This window comes from Grus americana, chromosome 20, assembly GCF_028858705.1.
Source record: "Grus americana isolate bGruAme1 chromosome 20, bGruAme1.mat, whole genome shotgun sequence".
NCBI lineage: Eukaryota > Metazoa > Chordata > Aves > Gruiformes > Gruidae > Grus > Grus americana.
The window spans coordinates 7,183,488-7,201,304 of NC_072871.1; the positions used below are offsets into that span (position 1 = coordinate 7,183,488).

Sequence of the window (17,817 nt, forward strand, 5' to 3'; positions counted from 1 at the left end):
ACTGACCACTACTCTCTGGATGCAACCATCCAACAAATTCCTCATCCACCAAACAGTCCACCCATCAAATCCATCTCTCCCAATTTAGAGAGAAGGATGTTGTGGGAAACCATGTCAAAGGCCTTACAGAAGTCCAGATAGATGACATCCGTAGCTGTTCCCTTGTCCACTGCTGTAGTCACTCCATCATAGAAAGCCAGTAGGTTGGCAAGGCAAGACTTGCTCTTCATGAAGCCATGCTGGCTGTCTCAAATCGCCTCCCTGTCCTTCACATGCCTTAACATAGCTTCTAGGAGGATCTGTTCCACAATCTTCCCATGCCCAAAGTTGAGGCTGACAGGTAGGTAGTTCCCAAAGTCCTCCATTCTACCCTTTTTAAAAATGGGTGCAGTGTTTCCCTTTTTCCAGTCTCTAATGACTTCACCTGACTGCCAAGACTTTTCAAATATCATGGAGAGTGACTTGGCAAATAATCAGTGAATTCCCTCAGGACTCTGGGATGCATCTCATCAGGTCCCATAGACTTACGGATGTTCAGGTTCCTCAAGTGGTCATGAACTTGATGATCTCTTACAGTGGGAGGGACTTTGCTCACCCAGTCCCTGCGTTGCAGTCCATCCGCTTGAGAGCTGTGGGAGGAGGGATTGCCTGTGAAGACTCAGGCAAAAAAATTGAGTACCTCAGCCTTCTCCTTGTCTGTTGTTACCAGTTTGCCAGTCATGTACACTTTCTTTGACCTTCCTTTTCTGGCTGACATACCTACAGGAACCCTTCTTAGTGCTCTTTGCATCCCTCGCCAAGTGCAGCTCCAGCTGCGCCTTTGCCTTCCTGACCCCATCCCTATGCAACCGGGCAATGTCCCTATACTCTTCCCAGGATACCTGTCCCTGCTTCCACTGCCTGTGCATCTCCTTCTTGCCCTTTAGTCTGACCAGGTCTTGACTCATCCATGCTGGTCTCTTGCCTTCCTGATTTCTTACACATGGGGATCGAGAGAAAAATGACACATATAAGAAGAGAAGTTACCAAAGATAGACATTGCGCAACATTTCCAGGTCTATCTTTTCCAAGAGAAAGTTCTACTGAACATCTGATTGCTAGGCTGTCAGCTGTGCTCAGTGTTTCCAGGTTCTGACTGAGCCTTGATTTCATCACTGAAATCAGAAAGGAAATTTCAGATTTTAATACCAGAAGATATTATTACACGTCTACACTGATATACTGTGTAATGCAAGGCAGAACCAGGACATGGATGAAATATTTTTCCTGTTGATTTCAGTTGGTGGACTTGAGACTCTTAAGTGTGTAAATAAAGTTTGATGGTAAGTGCAATCTACCCTGCTATCCAAGTCAACATGCAAGTTTGGCAGTGATAAAATAATCTTCTTAGGAAAACAATAGGATAGGTTTGTCTCTACCTCTTTGGACTTTCCAAATCCCACGTGAAAGAACTGCAAATTTGGAGGGTTTTTCAGTTTTCTGTTAGAAATTTGGATTCTGTTGTATTTATTAAATGGCTACACGCTGTGCACTATAAAGTCTGTTCAACTGTATATACCATTCATTCAACAAATAAAACATGCTTGCTGCCTTTGAGCTAAAATGTTCCTTCTATACCTCTACTATTCTTTTTCAGAATATTTTATTGTTAACAGCATACATATTCTGCACATTTTAAAACTTACAACCAAATGCAACTGCTGTTGAAGTAAAACTTTTTTTTACATGAAAGTATTTAATTAGCAAAACAATCATTATCAATGTAACAAACTGAAAAATACAGCAACTTGATACAAGACTGAGGTAACAAAATACTTTGCCAAAAACCTAGATTCCAACGCCAGGGTTATTATGGGTAAGACAGTTCACAAGAATTATAGAAAGAATCCTTACACAAATTGCATGCAGTGGACTGCTGGAAAAATACAGCCAAAAATAGTGCAACAGTTTTCACACAAAACAAACCAAAATGTTGAAATTAATTTACATTATGTGACAAATAAGTTGCAATTTGAAAACTACTTTCTTTGCCTCGTTTTAGTGCTATTTGGAAAAACATGCATTTTGGCACTGAATTACATCAAAATTGCACATTAGTAAATTGATAATATTGCCTACATACATTTTATATCTTCACAATTCTGAAAATAGTAATTCTGAGATAGTTTATTTTTGCACAACTATTGCAGTTACTCTCTTTGATGGACGAAAACTTGTATGGTTTGTGATATTTTTGTGAAAATGCTGTATTAATCAGTACTGATACGCAATATGTGGCATTTCAATATCAGCTTTCAATTCACCTTAAAAGTACCAGATGACAGCAAATGGTACCAAATGACAGCATAAAAACTCAAATCAGCAACTACAAACTGTTTAATACTTAAAAACTCATTTATAAAATCAGTTTAAGATATTTTAATAATATTCTTACACTGCCAGCATTCTAAATTTTTTTTATATTGTGCAGCAATTTCACAATTGTGCTATACTGAACAGATGCTTACCTGACTTGTGCAAAACTATTATTTGCTATGTTCATTTTTCTTCTATATAATGCTTTTTTACATTCAAATCGTAGTAGTGCGAGGGAGTTCAAGTTACTTTTAACATATTACCAAATTCCAAGGTTTTCAGTAGGATTTGAGTTTGAGGATTGAGTAGGATTGAAAGGTTTAATTTCTCCACAGATTCATCTTCTGTCAGTGACAAATGACTGGGTATAAGAATCATTCAGAAATATTGCTTTTCATTCATGCCACACTGTTTTGGGGCACATCACAGTTTCTGGCAAAGATGCTTCCTTTCTAGTTGGGAATCTGTTTTACAAACAAGTGAAAACGGACCCTTTTGTAACTTCCTCAACAGGCTCTATAGCTTGTAATTTTGAATAAAAGTATACTTTTGAAGGCTAGAACACTCTACCTCTTGTACATACAATAACATATATAACACTTTAGAGACCCTTAAATTCTAAAAGCCATTAAATTCTGAGTGTGTACAGGCTCATTCTATTGCTACTGTATCAGTCAGCACTTATTGTTCTTTCCAAGGGAGGCTTGTTAAACATAACTGAAAGTTGTTACAACAGCCATTAGTTTATCTCAATTGCAATATGCTGGAAAAAATGTCATGAGTCCTCACTGGCGTTCACTTCCGCTCCATCACACTAGAAATCAGTAGATATTTACGTGCTTCTAATGTGTCTACATTTCATGCCAATAAATATTCCATTTTAAATTTAGCTTATATTTAAGACCCATCAGGTTATTACCTTTCAAGGGGAAAGGGCTACTAATAAAGTCACTTTAAAAAACCCTCTTGACTTGAACAGTTCTGTTTTGGTTAGTGTGTCATCACTTTGGTCACTGTTCTGCACATGGTTCAACCCCTATGAATGCTAACATCACACAATACACATGGTCACAGGTGGCACATTCATTAAAATGGCAGTCCACGTAACACTTGCATCTTCATGAATAATCTCATTGATAACTAATCACAAAAGTCCACAGGTGCAGAATAATTCAGATTATATCATATTCTAACACGGTCTGAAGTCATTTACTGGTGACAGGATTTTACCACATTCAAAAGCTCCTACCCTGTCTCTAGTGGCTTTGGATTCTCTGCCCTCGCAGATACTGATGTTTTTCCTAGTTCGAAGTTGTCTTAATTTAGCAAAAAAGGAGAAAAAAAGGTAGAAATATATTTTGCATTACGATTCTTTTCACACAGCTCCTGAGCTATCAAAGAAACTTTGTCAACTTTATAGACACTTTCACACGTCCCAGGATCTAAATGCAGTCGTTGTCAGGAACTGGTTTTCTTGAAAAGCTGGTACGCGTTAGGCTTCATCCTCAGGACTGTAACATGAATGCTTAGAATAACACAAAAGTTACAGTTGACCTACATTTAACAGTACAGGTATTGTTGTTGTTGTTGTTACAGAAGTTTAAAAATAAAAACGTAGAAAATCATACAAGTTCACCGAATAAATTTTCCTGATGCCAGACGGCTTGTTCTAGTATAGGCTCTGTTCAACTAAACTGACTTCCATTTTTTTTTCATGGGTTGTAAGCTAGAGGCTGGCTTGCAAATTTCTCCTCTACGCAATCTTAGGAAACTCGGAAGAGGTTTTCTGGTAATTAATGAAGTCCAAACACTGATGCCTTATGGCAAAAGAGTTTCAAACAGAAAAAGTGCCGAACTTCACATGGGAACAGAAAAAACCCCTCTGATCACAGCAGTATTAGGGCACAGCAGGGATACAGCTATGGATGTGGATAGAGTTCTTTCAGAGGAGAATGCTCATTTACGTTCTCTTTATTTTTTTTATTTTTTTTTCCTCTTGACACTGGTGTGGAAGCTTCTTTGTACTTGCTCCACTGTCAGTCAGTCTCGCCTAGCTTTCATTGCCATAATGATTTCATAATAGCAGTGCCATGTGCCAGTACTGGGTGTCATTAAGGTGCATCATGTACTGGGATTGAGTGGAGCTGAGTCATCCACAGAAAGACAGAACAAACAATTACACGGAATCACTCCGAGGAGCCATGGGATACATAACACCTGATTTCCTGCTTCCTTATACCAAGGGATTTAAGATGAACAACATTCAGACTGAAGAAGAAACCCAAACTTGTAAGCAACTATGCCACTAGTAAGAGCATGAAAGACAACCTTTAGCATAACATAAATTTTAACAGCCTTAAATCCATTGTCAGGGCATTCCTGAGTAACATAACCGAATGAAAAGAAAACCAACTGTCCTGTGCCAAAATACATTTTTCCCAAACAGCTCAAATGTGAACAGCAGAATTGTCCAGAGATTTGATACAAAATCTGAGGCAGCCACATTGCCAAGCAACTCAGTGCACTTAGATTATAAAAATGTTGTTCCACAATTTTCTATTCTAATTGACACTTTGCAGCAAGATAACACTGTCAATCATTCTGTGCATTAGAAAGAATTGAAACCCAACATGGGCCAAATATTATTCAGTCACACAAAGCAGCTTAACAATAAAAAGAACCGTTTAAAAAAGAATAGGCAGAAGATATGATGCTCAGTTTGTGGTCAAACATCAGTTCATGGCAGTCTCTGACCACAAAAAGTTGAGGGCTCTAGAATCCTGCATTAATCTTCTGTCCATCTAACTTGTCTGCTTTCACACAGGGCATGATACTATATCTGGTCCTAAGGACAACATTCACTTTCTGCTTTTAAAAGCTGTGTCAGAATCACTTTCAAGTTACATAGGAAAGTGCTGAAATATTTCTGGCTGGCTCATGTCAGGAAAACCATTCTCCTCTTCCTCCTTAGAGAACAATAGCCTGTTTCTTCAGTTTGGCACTTGAAGTCGCACCAGGCAGGAGAGCAAATTATTCAAATGACATTAGATTAGCAGGTACCTGTAAGAGAATGTAAATTATTCAGCAGTATAATGCTCCAGAGCCTATTATGGCATTGGGAAACTGCAAGGTTACAAAATAGAGGGACTAACAATTTATTATCCGATGTCAAAGTGTAATCAGTCCCAAACAGGCCCAAAAGAGGGCTAACTCCATAAATGAAAGAAAAGATAAAGACTCAAATTGTTTTTCTATTCATGGACTAAACCCAGCCAAAGTATTCTAAGAAGTCACCAGTATGCATGGCAAGTGGAGGGGAAGGGGAGGGAACGTGTGTGTGTAAAGAAGATTCTTGAGTTGCATCCTGGTTTAGGTCCTATATGGATCAGTATCCTATTAATACCTTTGGAAATCCTTTTAAAAATGAACACTTTCCTCAAGAGAAGAAGGAGACTGCTATAAAAAGGAGAAACATAGCATTTCATAGGACTCTCTCGTCAACGGACCTTACAGACCCAGTCACTGGAGTAACGCTAGCACATTTGCTTTCTTTGTGCATGAGAAAGCCCCTTCTGAAGTAAAGATGGGGCTACCTCACTTGAAGCAGTGAGTGTTGAGGTTATATCCTGTTAAGGGAACCAAGCCTATAGCTAGTCCTGTGCAAATCCTGATTTGGTAGGAATTCTCTAATTTTAAATAATTTTTATTCCTCCTATTGAAAAATTGCATCAATGTACAAAATGAGGAGTCCGCACAGGCCTGTGTGTGCACACGGATTGAAAAGAGGTATCTTTTCTAGTAAGGATTTTCTGGAAAATACGAAAAAGTGGATAGAAATAAGTTTCGCAACCTTACCTGAGGCTTGTTGCTTTTGCATGCATCATCCAAATGCTTATGCCATAATATTGCATGAAATCTTGAACCAGTCTGGAACTTGTAAACATTGCCTACAAAACCAAGAAAATCAAAGGCTCTAAATTTGCAGACAGACATGTAGTTTCAAGGGATTCTAATTTCTGTGCAGAAGCCAAAGTCCTGAAGTAAACTGTTAAATTCATTTGCACCTCAAATGCTCAAACAGGATGTTGCTCATATAATAGAGACCGCGTGAGGCACGTTATCCAATAATCCTCGGGTGAAGGGGGCATGCGAACATACGTGGCCTGGAAAGCTAAGAGGAGTCTATAGGCAGAAAGGCCAAATTACAGCCACAGAAAAGACCACTTAGGCCACATCTAATTTACTCCTGGCTTTCTTCTCATTAAGACTGTTGTGGTTATAGCCAAACTTCTTATGAATGTTTTTGATATTTGTGAACTTAGTTTTCTTGAATGTCCTACTGCAATTTTCCTCTATGCCTTGTTATTTTGTAAATTGTTTATTGCAATCAAATACTTTGTGTGTTTTAGTGTCCACGAGATGCGCTTTGCACAGTAGGTGCAAATCCATGTCCAGCACCAAAGTTGAAAGTGTGAAGAGGGAAGGAAGCGTCAAAAATCTTTATCTAACGGCTCAAAGCGCAAAATAACTCTAGAGGCTTTCTTATCTTTTGAAGTTTTTGAAGATTAATCAAGGCGGAAGAGTTGTGGCACTTCAAAATTAGTTATTAAAAAGGAATTAATATTTACTTAAAAGGCTTTTTTTGGTAAATGGTTTGATGTTTGAACAATTTTCATAATATTTGAATTGGCCTCCGTGTAAGTCAAGATTTGATATTGACCAGTTTTAAGAAAGCTACACAGAAACTTGGAGATGAGGATATGGGGGCACAGAGACATGAAGCAATCTCATATTGGTTGGGCAATTTCTGCAAAACTTACAGTAACTGTCAAGACACAGCAATACCTCTGTAGGCATCACAGAAGCACCACGGCATATTGTAACTCATTAATAGAGATTAATCTACTTCCTGTCACAGAAATATAACGTCCATCCTGCAACATCTACCTTTGTCAGGGTTATTTAGCTGGAAAATATCAGGATGCTCAGGGTCATCAGGCAGTGCCACCATCCAGCCCACAATGGAGACTTTTTTACCGGGTGTAGATTTATACTGGAAGAGACAGACAAGTCAGAGCTGAGACTGTACCAGGCATTAACTTTTGACTGTAAAGGTTGTGCAGACATATGGCTTAGCCTGGAAGAGCAAGTACACTTCAAACGCCTTTCCAGATCTGCTTATCAATATGCAATTTTTGGTTTTAGAACAAATTTAAAGCTTACGTGTTTTCTTTCAGTGCCTCTTAAAGATTTTGCTCCAAAGTACAGAAGAGTTGCTCCTGAAAGGATAACCCAGTATCTAGTCCACGAGGAGAGCTGAATCAGAAAGGAAAAAAATTAGGAAAAACTTTGCCTATCTCTGACATTTCAAAAATCTATTCACAAGCAAGTCCAAGTGCTACCAAAGTTAATTTCAGAATTAATGGAGAATTAGATAAAGAGTGTCTCCTGGTGTAAATCAGCCCAGTTACCTAAATTTGGATGGATGGCTGTGAATACAATCCATCTTACTTGGGTATCTCATAAAAATATCAGGACTGATTGCTTCACAGCAAAATAGTATGCTGCCTTCTACTGGACAGATCTTAGACTTCTGCATTTGATCAATAAAATCTATTGAGATGACATCTCTGCAATTCTTCAAATCTTTTAGCACTGAACAGTAGGGTGGCATATAAAAAATATCAATGAACTTTATAGCAAAAAAAAAAAAATTACCAAATGTGTAGGACCAAAACCACGTGAAACCCGTGAATTTAGGTTAAGTGTGAACTACCATGACTTTGGCGCTATGGGTGGATGCCCTGCAGTCTTCCCATTTCACCACGATACTAAATTTCTGCCCTCACAGAAACGCGTGGTAATTTATAGAGCTGCTTTACTCTTGCTCTGCTGTCACAACCAACAGACATTACTTGCAAATGCAGGGGGAAGCAAAACTGCTGTAGATCCGATGACATACCAAGGTTACAACCTTGTGATCACCCAGTTAAAACTTTGAACAAAAGATGTTTTTACAATTGATAATAACAAGGAACATTGTTTTGTGTGGTATCAAGCTGCAGGTTTAATCTAATCCTGGAAATTAAAACAGCCACTACTGAATTAGAATCACAGGACGAACTAGAATCACTTACAGTAGGTTTCTTGCCTTCTTTGAGCAACGTTTTTCTTCTTAATGGCCCTTCCATGGTAATGACTCCTGTGGAGCTACCTAATGTACAGCTGTAGGCCCCTGTTGGGCTGTAAAGACAAAACATTGCCATATGTATTTGACCAGACAAATAAGGACAAGAATCAAGCAGTGTAATTTAGTTCTAAATATATTTTTCCTGCATTGCCTCACAAACATTGTATCATCTGACACTTGACTCTATAATATGTATTTTGCAGACCTAGGTATCAGATAGGAACCAGGGTCTTTGAAAAATAGCAGATCAACAAAAGGTTCTATTCTGGGGGCTTAGACATGAATCATAAAATCATAGAATGGCTTGAGTTGGAAGGGACCTCAAAGCCCATCTAGTTCCACCCCCCTGCCATGGGCAGGGACACCCTCCCCTGGCCCAGGTTGCCCAAAGCCCCATCCAGCCTGGCCTTGAACACTGCCAGGGATGGGGCAGCCACAACCTCTCTGGGCAACCTGTGCCAGAAAAAAAATAAAACAAACCAGAATAAATCTTGAGGTCCAAACCCAAAGAGTAAACAGGCAATTTTCTATCTTATTCTGGTAAATTACAGAAATTATCTGGATTTCTGGAAACTTAAGGCTTAAAATTTTGGCAATAAGAGCTCCCACAAACGTAATTTTATTTTAAAATAAACTTTAGCTATCAAAAAAGAATGTAGAAAATTGCCTTGGCTAATTGGAAAAAAAGTTGGGAAAACTATACAACAATGTCAAGTAATTTATTGTGAAATGATTAAAATATTTTTTCCTTTTCCCAGGACAAACATCGAGCTTCCCACATACAACAGTGGAAAAGTGCTGCAACTGAAAGAACCCAAGTACAGGCTGTTAGAAGCGTAAACAGCCATTAAGAACATCACCAAAGACTGACTGGTAGGTGATGATCTGTTAGAATTATCTGCTGCTAACCTCTCTTCATTGCCATGTGATCGCAATCCTGATATTCTTATAAGGACCAATGAAGTTTACGAGAGCCGACTAAATCACGTCTAATAATGAATACAAGGAAAAGGACACGCGTATGATCTACTGTATCCAGTTGTGAAAGGAACGCTATTTTGTCTATGAACAAGTGTGACGGTGTGATATAAACACACGCTGGTGCAAGTATATACACAGCAATAGCACCGTGCAAGAACAGCACTTCAAACTGGCAGGTGCGTTGCCTTTGATTACACGGAATTGCCTTGTTTGTGCTCATGCGTATTCTTGCCAATTCTAGTTTTCTCATAGAAGCAGTAGAAGATTCCAGAAAAGGAAGAATGAACACAAGCATTAGAATTACTTGATGGTGGATAAACGTAAGAAACGTATTTTAGGGAATAATTCTTCTTTGTGGATTTAATAGGCTTTTCACATTTTTATCTTCCTATATTTTATATTTCTAGCTTGCATACAGTTTTGAAACAAGTCTACCACGGACATATTAAGAGAGTATTTTCCAGAAGCAGGTATAATAGCTGAAATACTGTTCCAAAATTTATTCCTTTACTTATTTATAATACATGCAGTTTTATTCGTGTCTAACTACTTCTAACTTGTGCTGCTATCAGATGTTACTAGCTCAAGTAAAACGACTGTACTTACATTTACACACTGTATCTACAACGGCTGAAGCAAAGTGATTTATACAAAATAAAAACTGACTGGATTTAAACTCCAACTAAATCTCAGTATTTGCAGAATACTATTTCAGGGCCCTATTTTCTTTACTGTTCATGCATACTTCTTCACTTCTCACTACCACAAAATTTACCAGGTCCAGGTCAGGTATGGATGCAATGAATGACTTTTATCCCTCTAACTATACAATTTTCCACATCACCTCTCTTTGGCCTGGAAATGGATTACCTGTTTCTGTAAAGTCCGTGTCTTAACGACTAGCAACATTGGGAGTGCCTGCTACATACGGCATTGCAGATGTTCCCCTTCTTACTCGGGGTCCAAGGTAACACCTCTTTACTGTACAAAATCAACACAGTATACTAGAGCGCCCTGACACAAACAGATATTATGGGTAGCTGTCCTTCAAATCAGGAAATAAATTGTGAGAAAGGGTCAAGAAGGTATACTTCTAACATCATTATTTGTCACAGAAGGCAAAGATGGCCTTCATGGCAAACCTGCTTCTGTAACGTCATAAACCCCAAAGTAAACAATAGTTTTCTGCGACATGGAAACCAGATATTACTAGTTGAATCAACAGCTAAACTGAATTTCATCTGAATGGGCCACATCCCTGCTTCAGCTTTAGCTTTAATGGGAATTTTTACAAGCAGGAGGGGAGGACTCCCATGAGTCATACAAGGATGCTTTTGGAGACAAAATACGTTACGCTAGGAAAGCGTAGAGACCCAAGTGAAAGTTTAGCACCATACACTGAGCAACACAGACCCTGAACTGTACCTGTAGACACAGCTTCGACTCCTAGGAGAATTCCGGATCGGTACCCTCCAGTTAGGCCCCAGCGTGGCATACAAACGACCCCTGTTTGTGAACGCAAATATCTGATGAGGGAAACTCTAGTCTGGGACTTCCAACGATTAGTTTGGTAAACATGACAGAGATCTTTTCAGGTCCATGGGAAGAAAAACACAGTAACTTTACAGTGCTTTATTTCAAAAAGTTTGCCATTTTTTCCTAACTAGTCAATAATTTGATAAAAATAACTATTGATTTAGGGCTTACCTATGTTTGGGATCATTCGTGAATTTCTTAGCTAAGTCTGTAGAGTGCTCAGTGAGCGTACATGAAGACTAACTCACCTTTCAAGCCCTGATGGCAGCTCCTCACTAAATTCTGAGCTTTCACTGCTATCTAGAAAAAGAGTAGTACAGAGAAGGAGTAAGAAAACCACCCAAGGGAAAATACAAAGCCAATGTATGTGGATCACCAGAATAATCTTTATATAGTACCATGGAAATTGCTTACTGTCATGGTTTAACCTGGCTGGCAGCTAAAACAACCACACAACTGTTTGCTCACTCCCCCCGCCCCCAGTGGGATGCGGGAGAGAATCAAAAAGAAAAAAAAAGGGTTACAACTCGTGGGTTGAGATAAAGACAGTTTAATAGGACAGAAAAGGAAGACTATAATAGTAGTAGTAGAAATAATAATAATACTACTACTAATAATAATAAAGTGATGCACAGCACAATTGCTCACCACTCGAAGCGGATAATCAGCTAGTTCTCAAGCTGAACAGCCTCCCGGCCCACCCCCCAGTTATATACGGAGCATGACGTCATATGGCATGGAATATCCCTTTGGCCAGTTTGGGGCAGCTGTCCTGGCCATGTCCCCTCCCAGCTTCTTAGCCACTCCTGCCTTCTTGCTGGTTCTTGCTGGCAGGGCAGTATGAGAAGCTGAAAAGTACCTGACTGCTTGGCAACAACCAAAAGCATCAGTGTGTTATCAACATTCTTCTCATCCTAAATCCAAAACACAGCACTACACCAGCTGCTAGGAAGAAAATTAACTCTACCTCAGCTGAAACCAGGACGCTTACTCAAATCTGGTTTCAAAGTTGAAGTCTTTAGAGTTCATGGTAAAATCTAAAATTGGAAGAGGCTTACATGAGCCTTCTCGTTTACAGTATCTCACTGATGAATGAAGTCATTCTTACTGCTCTGTTTGAACAGCAGACACCTACATGTTACTTTAATTTTCATTATGCTGCTTCTCCTTCAAAAGCTGAGCACTTCAGGATCACACAATCAAGTTGCGTTGTAAGACAGTACTTCTACCACAACATCTGTAAGTTGATTAAAATTATTAGACATGTATCATTGTTTGTTTTCAACATGCAAGCACACCTGTAACAGAGGATATGCCAGCTGTATGCTGCTGCTAGGAGCCGTAACAAATCAATGTGATGTTATTCACAATGATAGTCCCTATTTCTCCTCCAAGCCCATGACTGATTTTCCCCTCCTTCCCTGGCGCAGCTATTTAGCTCACAGTTTTAATTTGCCCAGGACTAACTTCTAATGCTCAGTATAACACAGTGAGCTGTGCCTGTATTTTCAGAAGTTCAAAGATCATCTCAGTGTCAATCTCTTCTTGGTTAAGTAACCTGCTATCCTTCACAGTCTATTTCCTATTCTAGAAATAGCCTGAGTCACTTAAAAGGTTTTCTTTTGCTTAGAACACAGATTCTTGATCACTTTTTTATTATAATAATTTTATTAATTGTAACACCATAATGTAATTGTCATCATCCTTTTTTCACAAGTTCATTTTAGGTTTCTTTTGAAGTCTCGGAGAGCACAGCTAAACTATTCTCCCATCTTCCAAAATATATTGTTAAAATTAAAGTTTTCTTTGTGAAAAGGCAGCTTTCAAAATATATATCCACTTTTCAGTTGCGCTTTTTTTTTTCCTGGTGAAAGCTGACAAAAACGCCCTGTGTCACATACAGAGCATATACAAAGACAATCTTCCTTCACGTCATTTTTAGCAAAACCATCAGTAGGTAACTGAAGAAAGCTGAGATAAAGTTGGCTAGGTAGCTGAGTAGCAGTTCTGATCTATTTTCTTCCACAGAAGGGACCAGTCTTTGCACACGAGCTAACGATCTTCCTAATTCCCTACTTTTGGGTATCTCTGTTTGCTTCCAGAGCACTGGGACAGAAAAGCAGGAATGCCAGTTCCCCACACAGACTCTACCTATGGAAAGGCCATTGGTGAAAAGCGAGTTCAGCGCGTGGCCGCGGGCTGGGCTGTGCGACTCCAGGACGCTGTCATCCAGGAGGTGGCGCGGCTTCTCCGTCGGGAAGGTGGCGCTTTTGCTCTCCACTACACTGAGCTGACACATCATGCTGGAAAATTGGAAAGAGAAAAAGGCAAAACCCCTCTTACGTCATCTAGTAGCAACCCTAACCCTTGGCTCCTGATGTTTACACTCAGACTTTGCCTTATCAATAGGCAGCAGGCAATTAAACGGTACTGCTCACACCTTCCCTCTGCTTACCTACCATCCTTGAGTACCAAAACAAGTTTCAGATTTTAGTGGTCTTTGTAAGTAACAATTATTAAATTTCTGCAGACGGGAAGTTTTAAGTTTTTTGACTTCTCTCCGTACAAAACCTGAATACCCTGGGTGGTGGCAAAGGTAGAAAACCAGAAAAAGCAGATGCCAGCTAAGCCACTGCCTTAAGTGGTCCTTCACTAAGCTGAACTAAGACATCAACGCTCTATGGCCTTGGACAAGTCACACGAACTTCTTTTTTACCCTAACCTGTTAATTGTGAAATTTGGTAGATGCTGAAACCTTAACTGGGGAGCAGGTGCTCTCACTTAGCTGGGTAAATGGTAGAGAAAAATGTTTTTAGTCCATATTACCCAGGTGAAAGAGTGCAAAAGGGCACAAGTTCCCTGAATGAGAAGGTGTGCCAAGCAGCTAGTAAGTTTCCTTAGATGTATTAGCAAGATGTTTAAAAAACAAAAGAAAAAAAATCAGTTATGCACACCAGAAATCCACAGGCCAAAGTGGATACACAGCTTTCAAGTGCTGCTGCACTAGCAGAGAATAGAGTCAGAGTCAAGGGAAAACCCAGAGATTAAACAGTAAAGCCTAAAGCACTCTTGCAATACAAGAAATGTAAGGGACAAATACCAGAGTGTTCTCAAATACCAGAATGTTCTGCTGCTATCTTAAACCTTTGTGATGCATGAAATTGCCTGAGCCTGAGACAGCCTGGAGTACCCACTTGTTTCCCAGGCTGTGACTCTTCCTGTGCCTTGGTACAGGAGGTGTAGGTAGACTTGCTGCTACTGAGGCATCAGGACACGTGGGTCTCCTGCTGAATTTCATAATTGCTGAAACGTCAGATGGACCTAAAAGACAGAGATCATTCAACATTGAACTGATGCAAACCCCAGAAATGTCATGGGCTAGTGTGTTTAGCCGTCAGTTAAAATGAATTGTTACAGATAACCAAAAGGCACCATTTCTCAACTGTTTTCTGCGCGTTAGGGTTACGCCATCCATTTCTGTTACGGATTCATCTCTATATTCTTGAACTGTCTGGAAGTAATTTTTAAAACAGCTTTGCACATACTTTTAACAATGAACTCCTACAAAAAGTCTTGGCCCCCTTACAACAGCTGGATGTGCCAAAGTGTAATATGCAGAGCCATAAAGTCAGTTTGTACTTCGGGTGTGAGCAGGAATGCTCACACATGGTTTGAATTTTGTTCACAACTCCATGTTGTGAATAAACTGTAAACAATCTGCTCATACTGACTCACAGCTTGAGCATGTAAGAGAAAGCAGGGGCTTTTCATGTATCTAATGGCCAGACAGATGCGTTACTTCTCAATCATCTATGAGCTCTAGAGATGTCTCACTGCAATTATTCTTCGTCTCATTTTACAGATTTTATGAGGCCTCACAGAAAACACGGACAAGCTGTTCTTGTTCCAGTTCCTTCACGCTGTTTGCAAAAGGCTGGTGGTGAACTTTGCAATACAGTGGAGAACAACGTGGCCTAGCATCATCCTCAGTGAATGTGAGGCTACTCTTGGCTTCACAATAAACAGTTGAGATTTCACTTTTAAGCACTTAGTTGTGGCATTGGTGCTTGTGACAAAAGTGAGAACAGTGGTCATGAAAGTGGCCGTCTGCCTCATATCTATCTCCAGACTTGGTACAGCTCAGGTAGCAATGGAACAGGCTTCCCCCTATGTTACAGGAACCACTGGGAGGCTCCACCAACCTTAGCTTAGTCAACTTCTGGCCTCTAACCAAAAACCACCCGTTAAGAGGTCAACAGAGACAGAAACTCTGTGATGTGAAAAACCACATACGATTATCATCAGAATCCTTACAAAAGTGTCTGGCCTCAAATTAGTGATAAACAGAAATAGGAAAAAAAAAAAGCAAACCCCAAACAAATCCCCAAGATTCCAGGGCACAGTTTGACAACAGGATGTGAAGACACACTCGTAATAGAAATGGTTCTGAAAGGGTGGTTGGTCACTGACAGGCTCCCCCAGGAAGTGGTCAGGGCACCAAGCCTGTCAGAGTACAAGGAGCATCTGGACAACCCTCTTCGTAATAGTTAATTTAGTTTTAGGTAGTCCTGTGAGGATCAAGGAGTTGGACTCGATGATCCTTATAGGTCCCTTCCAACCTGAGACATTCGATGATTCTATCTGTTCTACAGGCTACTCCATCTCTCCCCAAGCACAGAAGTTATTCATTAATTTCTTCTGCCTTGAACTGAGGATTCATGAGACACAAAAAGAAACAGGAGAACCAGTAACGAGTTTGTCCTAGTAAGAGGCAAAACCCAATACAAATAGATGCAAGATGCTTTACTGTCCATACCTACGCTCTGCAATACAGACTAATCAAGTTGTATGAAATACAGGAATTAATTCCAAATTACTTCTATTTTTATTTCCCCATAGCCTAGACTCAGGCATTTCACTATGAACTGGGTCATTACTATGAAGAATCACAAAGGTTTTTCCCTAGCGCTAAGGGGAAGAATCTCACCCACAGTGTTCTGCACATTTGAGCAAACCATTCATTGTGCTGTTTAATTAACAACGAAAGGAGCCTCAAGACAAGCAGAAAGAGGAAACTGCTTCTAGCAATAGAAAGAGGGGAAACAAGTTCATTAGAGGAACCTTCAGTAATATCATTCATCAGATCATCAATTTAGTGGGAGAACAAAAAGAGAGAACAGTTTGTAATTCTGTTTCTACCTTATTCCTATATGCCACCTTATACAGGACAGCATATATGTCTGCCTGTCTTTGCTACCATCACACCATGAGAATTCATGACACATGACAGCAGAAGCAGGAGTCACTGGCGTGTGTGGCTTCAGAGAAGGTCTTATGCTTCAAGGCTGCATGCAGTTCTAAAAAAAAGCACTTTTAATTGTTACTTGATCCAGAGATTCAACTAGAACCATACACCTGGGAGGTTGGAAGAGGGCTGAGTACAATGTTCTGCTATATTTTCAATTAAAATTTTGTGGCATTTTGGCTGTATGATGACATCGGAAGCTTTGTCCCTAAAGACAATAGGGTTGTTCTTCCTCTTCTGCCACGGAGGCTAAGCACAAGTTAGAATATAAAAAGTATGAATCTGAGCACAATTAAATGGTGCCTAGTTTAGTGTAAAAACTGTTTGAATTAGTATTTCACCATTAGGTTTCAAAATATTGTCTGTTGCATTACTAGCAAGAACATGTATTTCACTAAAGTTTTTTACCACTAGTTTTCATTACAAATTCTTAAAATTTACGCGGATACAAACCAAATGCATTCAGAAGTTTCAGAAATGATCGCAAGTTCTTTTAATTGAAAACCTCCCGCCCTTCTGATGAACTAGGTTTACAGAAAGGAGCTGTCTCTACATGCTTTGTTTCTAGTGCCTTTCCATCAGGTATTTTTCAACTTGTGAACAGTAAAATAGTAGGAGTACTGAGGTGTTCACTACCTGCTAAGAAGCTTAAAATATACCAGAACTGAGACCCAGTGTGAAGATCGCGGCAGCTGAAAAAGAATTTTCCTGAAAATTATGAGCATGTATCAGCAAGAGCTTAGTCGGAAACTGAGCATAAACTTCAGCGTTAACGCGGCCACTCTGAGGTGACCATTACACCTTGCAATGCATTCAGGCACTACCCGTCCCTTCGTCTGGCTGCAGCGTTGGTTCGGTTTTCAATTACTTCCTGTTGTGTCATTCAGCTCTTTCTCTCCGGTGCCGGTTCTAAATCCTGATTTACATTATGTCCTTTTAAATGGATGACATTGTAGTTCACCGCGAGCTACTGAAGCATTATGTTGAACAAACTGTTAGTACTACAGCCTAGGAAAGAGCAGCCATCTCAAGGCACAGCCCTAAGTGAGTACCGCTATGGCGCAGTGCCTTCTCACACAGACGCTACGCCGCAGATCAAAATAACTGTTAAATTTTCTAATACATAAGAGTTTAAAGGTTTAAGTTTCTCACCGTGGAGAGTCACAGAGCTGAAAGCAGTAAGACTGTTTGATTAATTTGATTCTAATACAATGTTTGTTGAAACAAAGCATGGGGACTGCACCAAAACTACTTTATCGAGAGAAAGAACAGCAAAATAACAAGTCTTGTGCTGACACAATCAAGCCATTACAAAATCAAAGTCATCTGGATTTGACTCCAGGTATTTTAAAGTATTTATAGGTTCAAATGTTCGCTATCAAAACATGCAAAAAATAAAGAGATGTTGTCTACCAACTAAAATAGTTCTTTGGGAGTTTTGACTCTACAC

At 39.6% G+C, this 17,817-nt stretch overlaps 1 protein-coding gene across 14 annotated transcripts in view; it reads right to left on the reverse strand.

Annotated features, from left to right (window-relative positions):
• Window positions 1-1,585: 1,585 nt before the first annotated feature.
• Window positions 1,586-17,817, reverse strand: part of RALGPS1 (Ral GEF with PH domain and SH3 binding motif 1) — a 136,579-nt gene continuing 120,347 nt past the window's right edge. For 8 of the 14 annotated variants that reach the window (XM_054848797.1, XM_054848799.1, XM_054848793.1 and 5 more), the window contains 8 exons: window positions 14,257-14,383; window positions 13,214-13,365; window positions 11,311-11,362; window positions 10,952-11,032; window positions 8,493-8,598; window positions 7,579-7,671; window positions 7,303-7,408; window positions 1,586-6,302 (listed from right to left, as the gene is read on the reverse strand). In XM_054848797.1, coding sequence (XP_054704772.1) covers window positions 6,151-6,302; window positions 7,303-7,408; window positions 7,579-7,671; window positions 8,493-8,598; window positions 10,952-11,032; window positions 11,311-11,362; window positions 13,214-13,365; window positions 14,257-14,383 — 869 coding nt within the window. In that variant the 3' untranslated portion in view covers window positions 1,586-6,150. Of the gene's footprint in view, window positions 6,303-7,302; window positions 7,409-7,578; window positions 7,672-8,492; window positions 8,599-10,951; window positions 11,033-11,310; window positions 11,363-12,197; window positions 12,300-13,213; window positions 13,366-14,256; window positions 14,384-17,817 lie in introns of those variants that run through there. The other 6 variants (XM_054848800.1, XM_054848802.1, XM_054848801.1 and 3 more) reach the window with 6 other exon arrangements.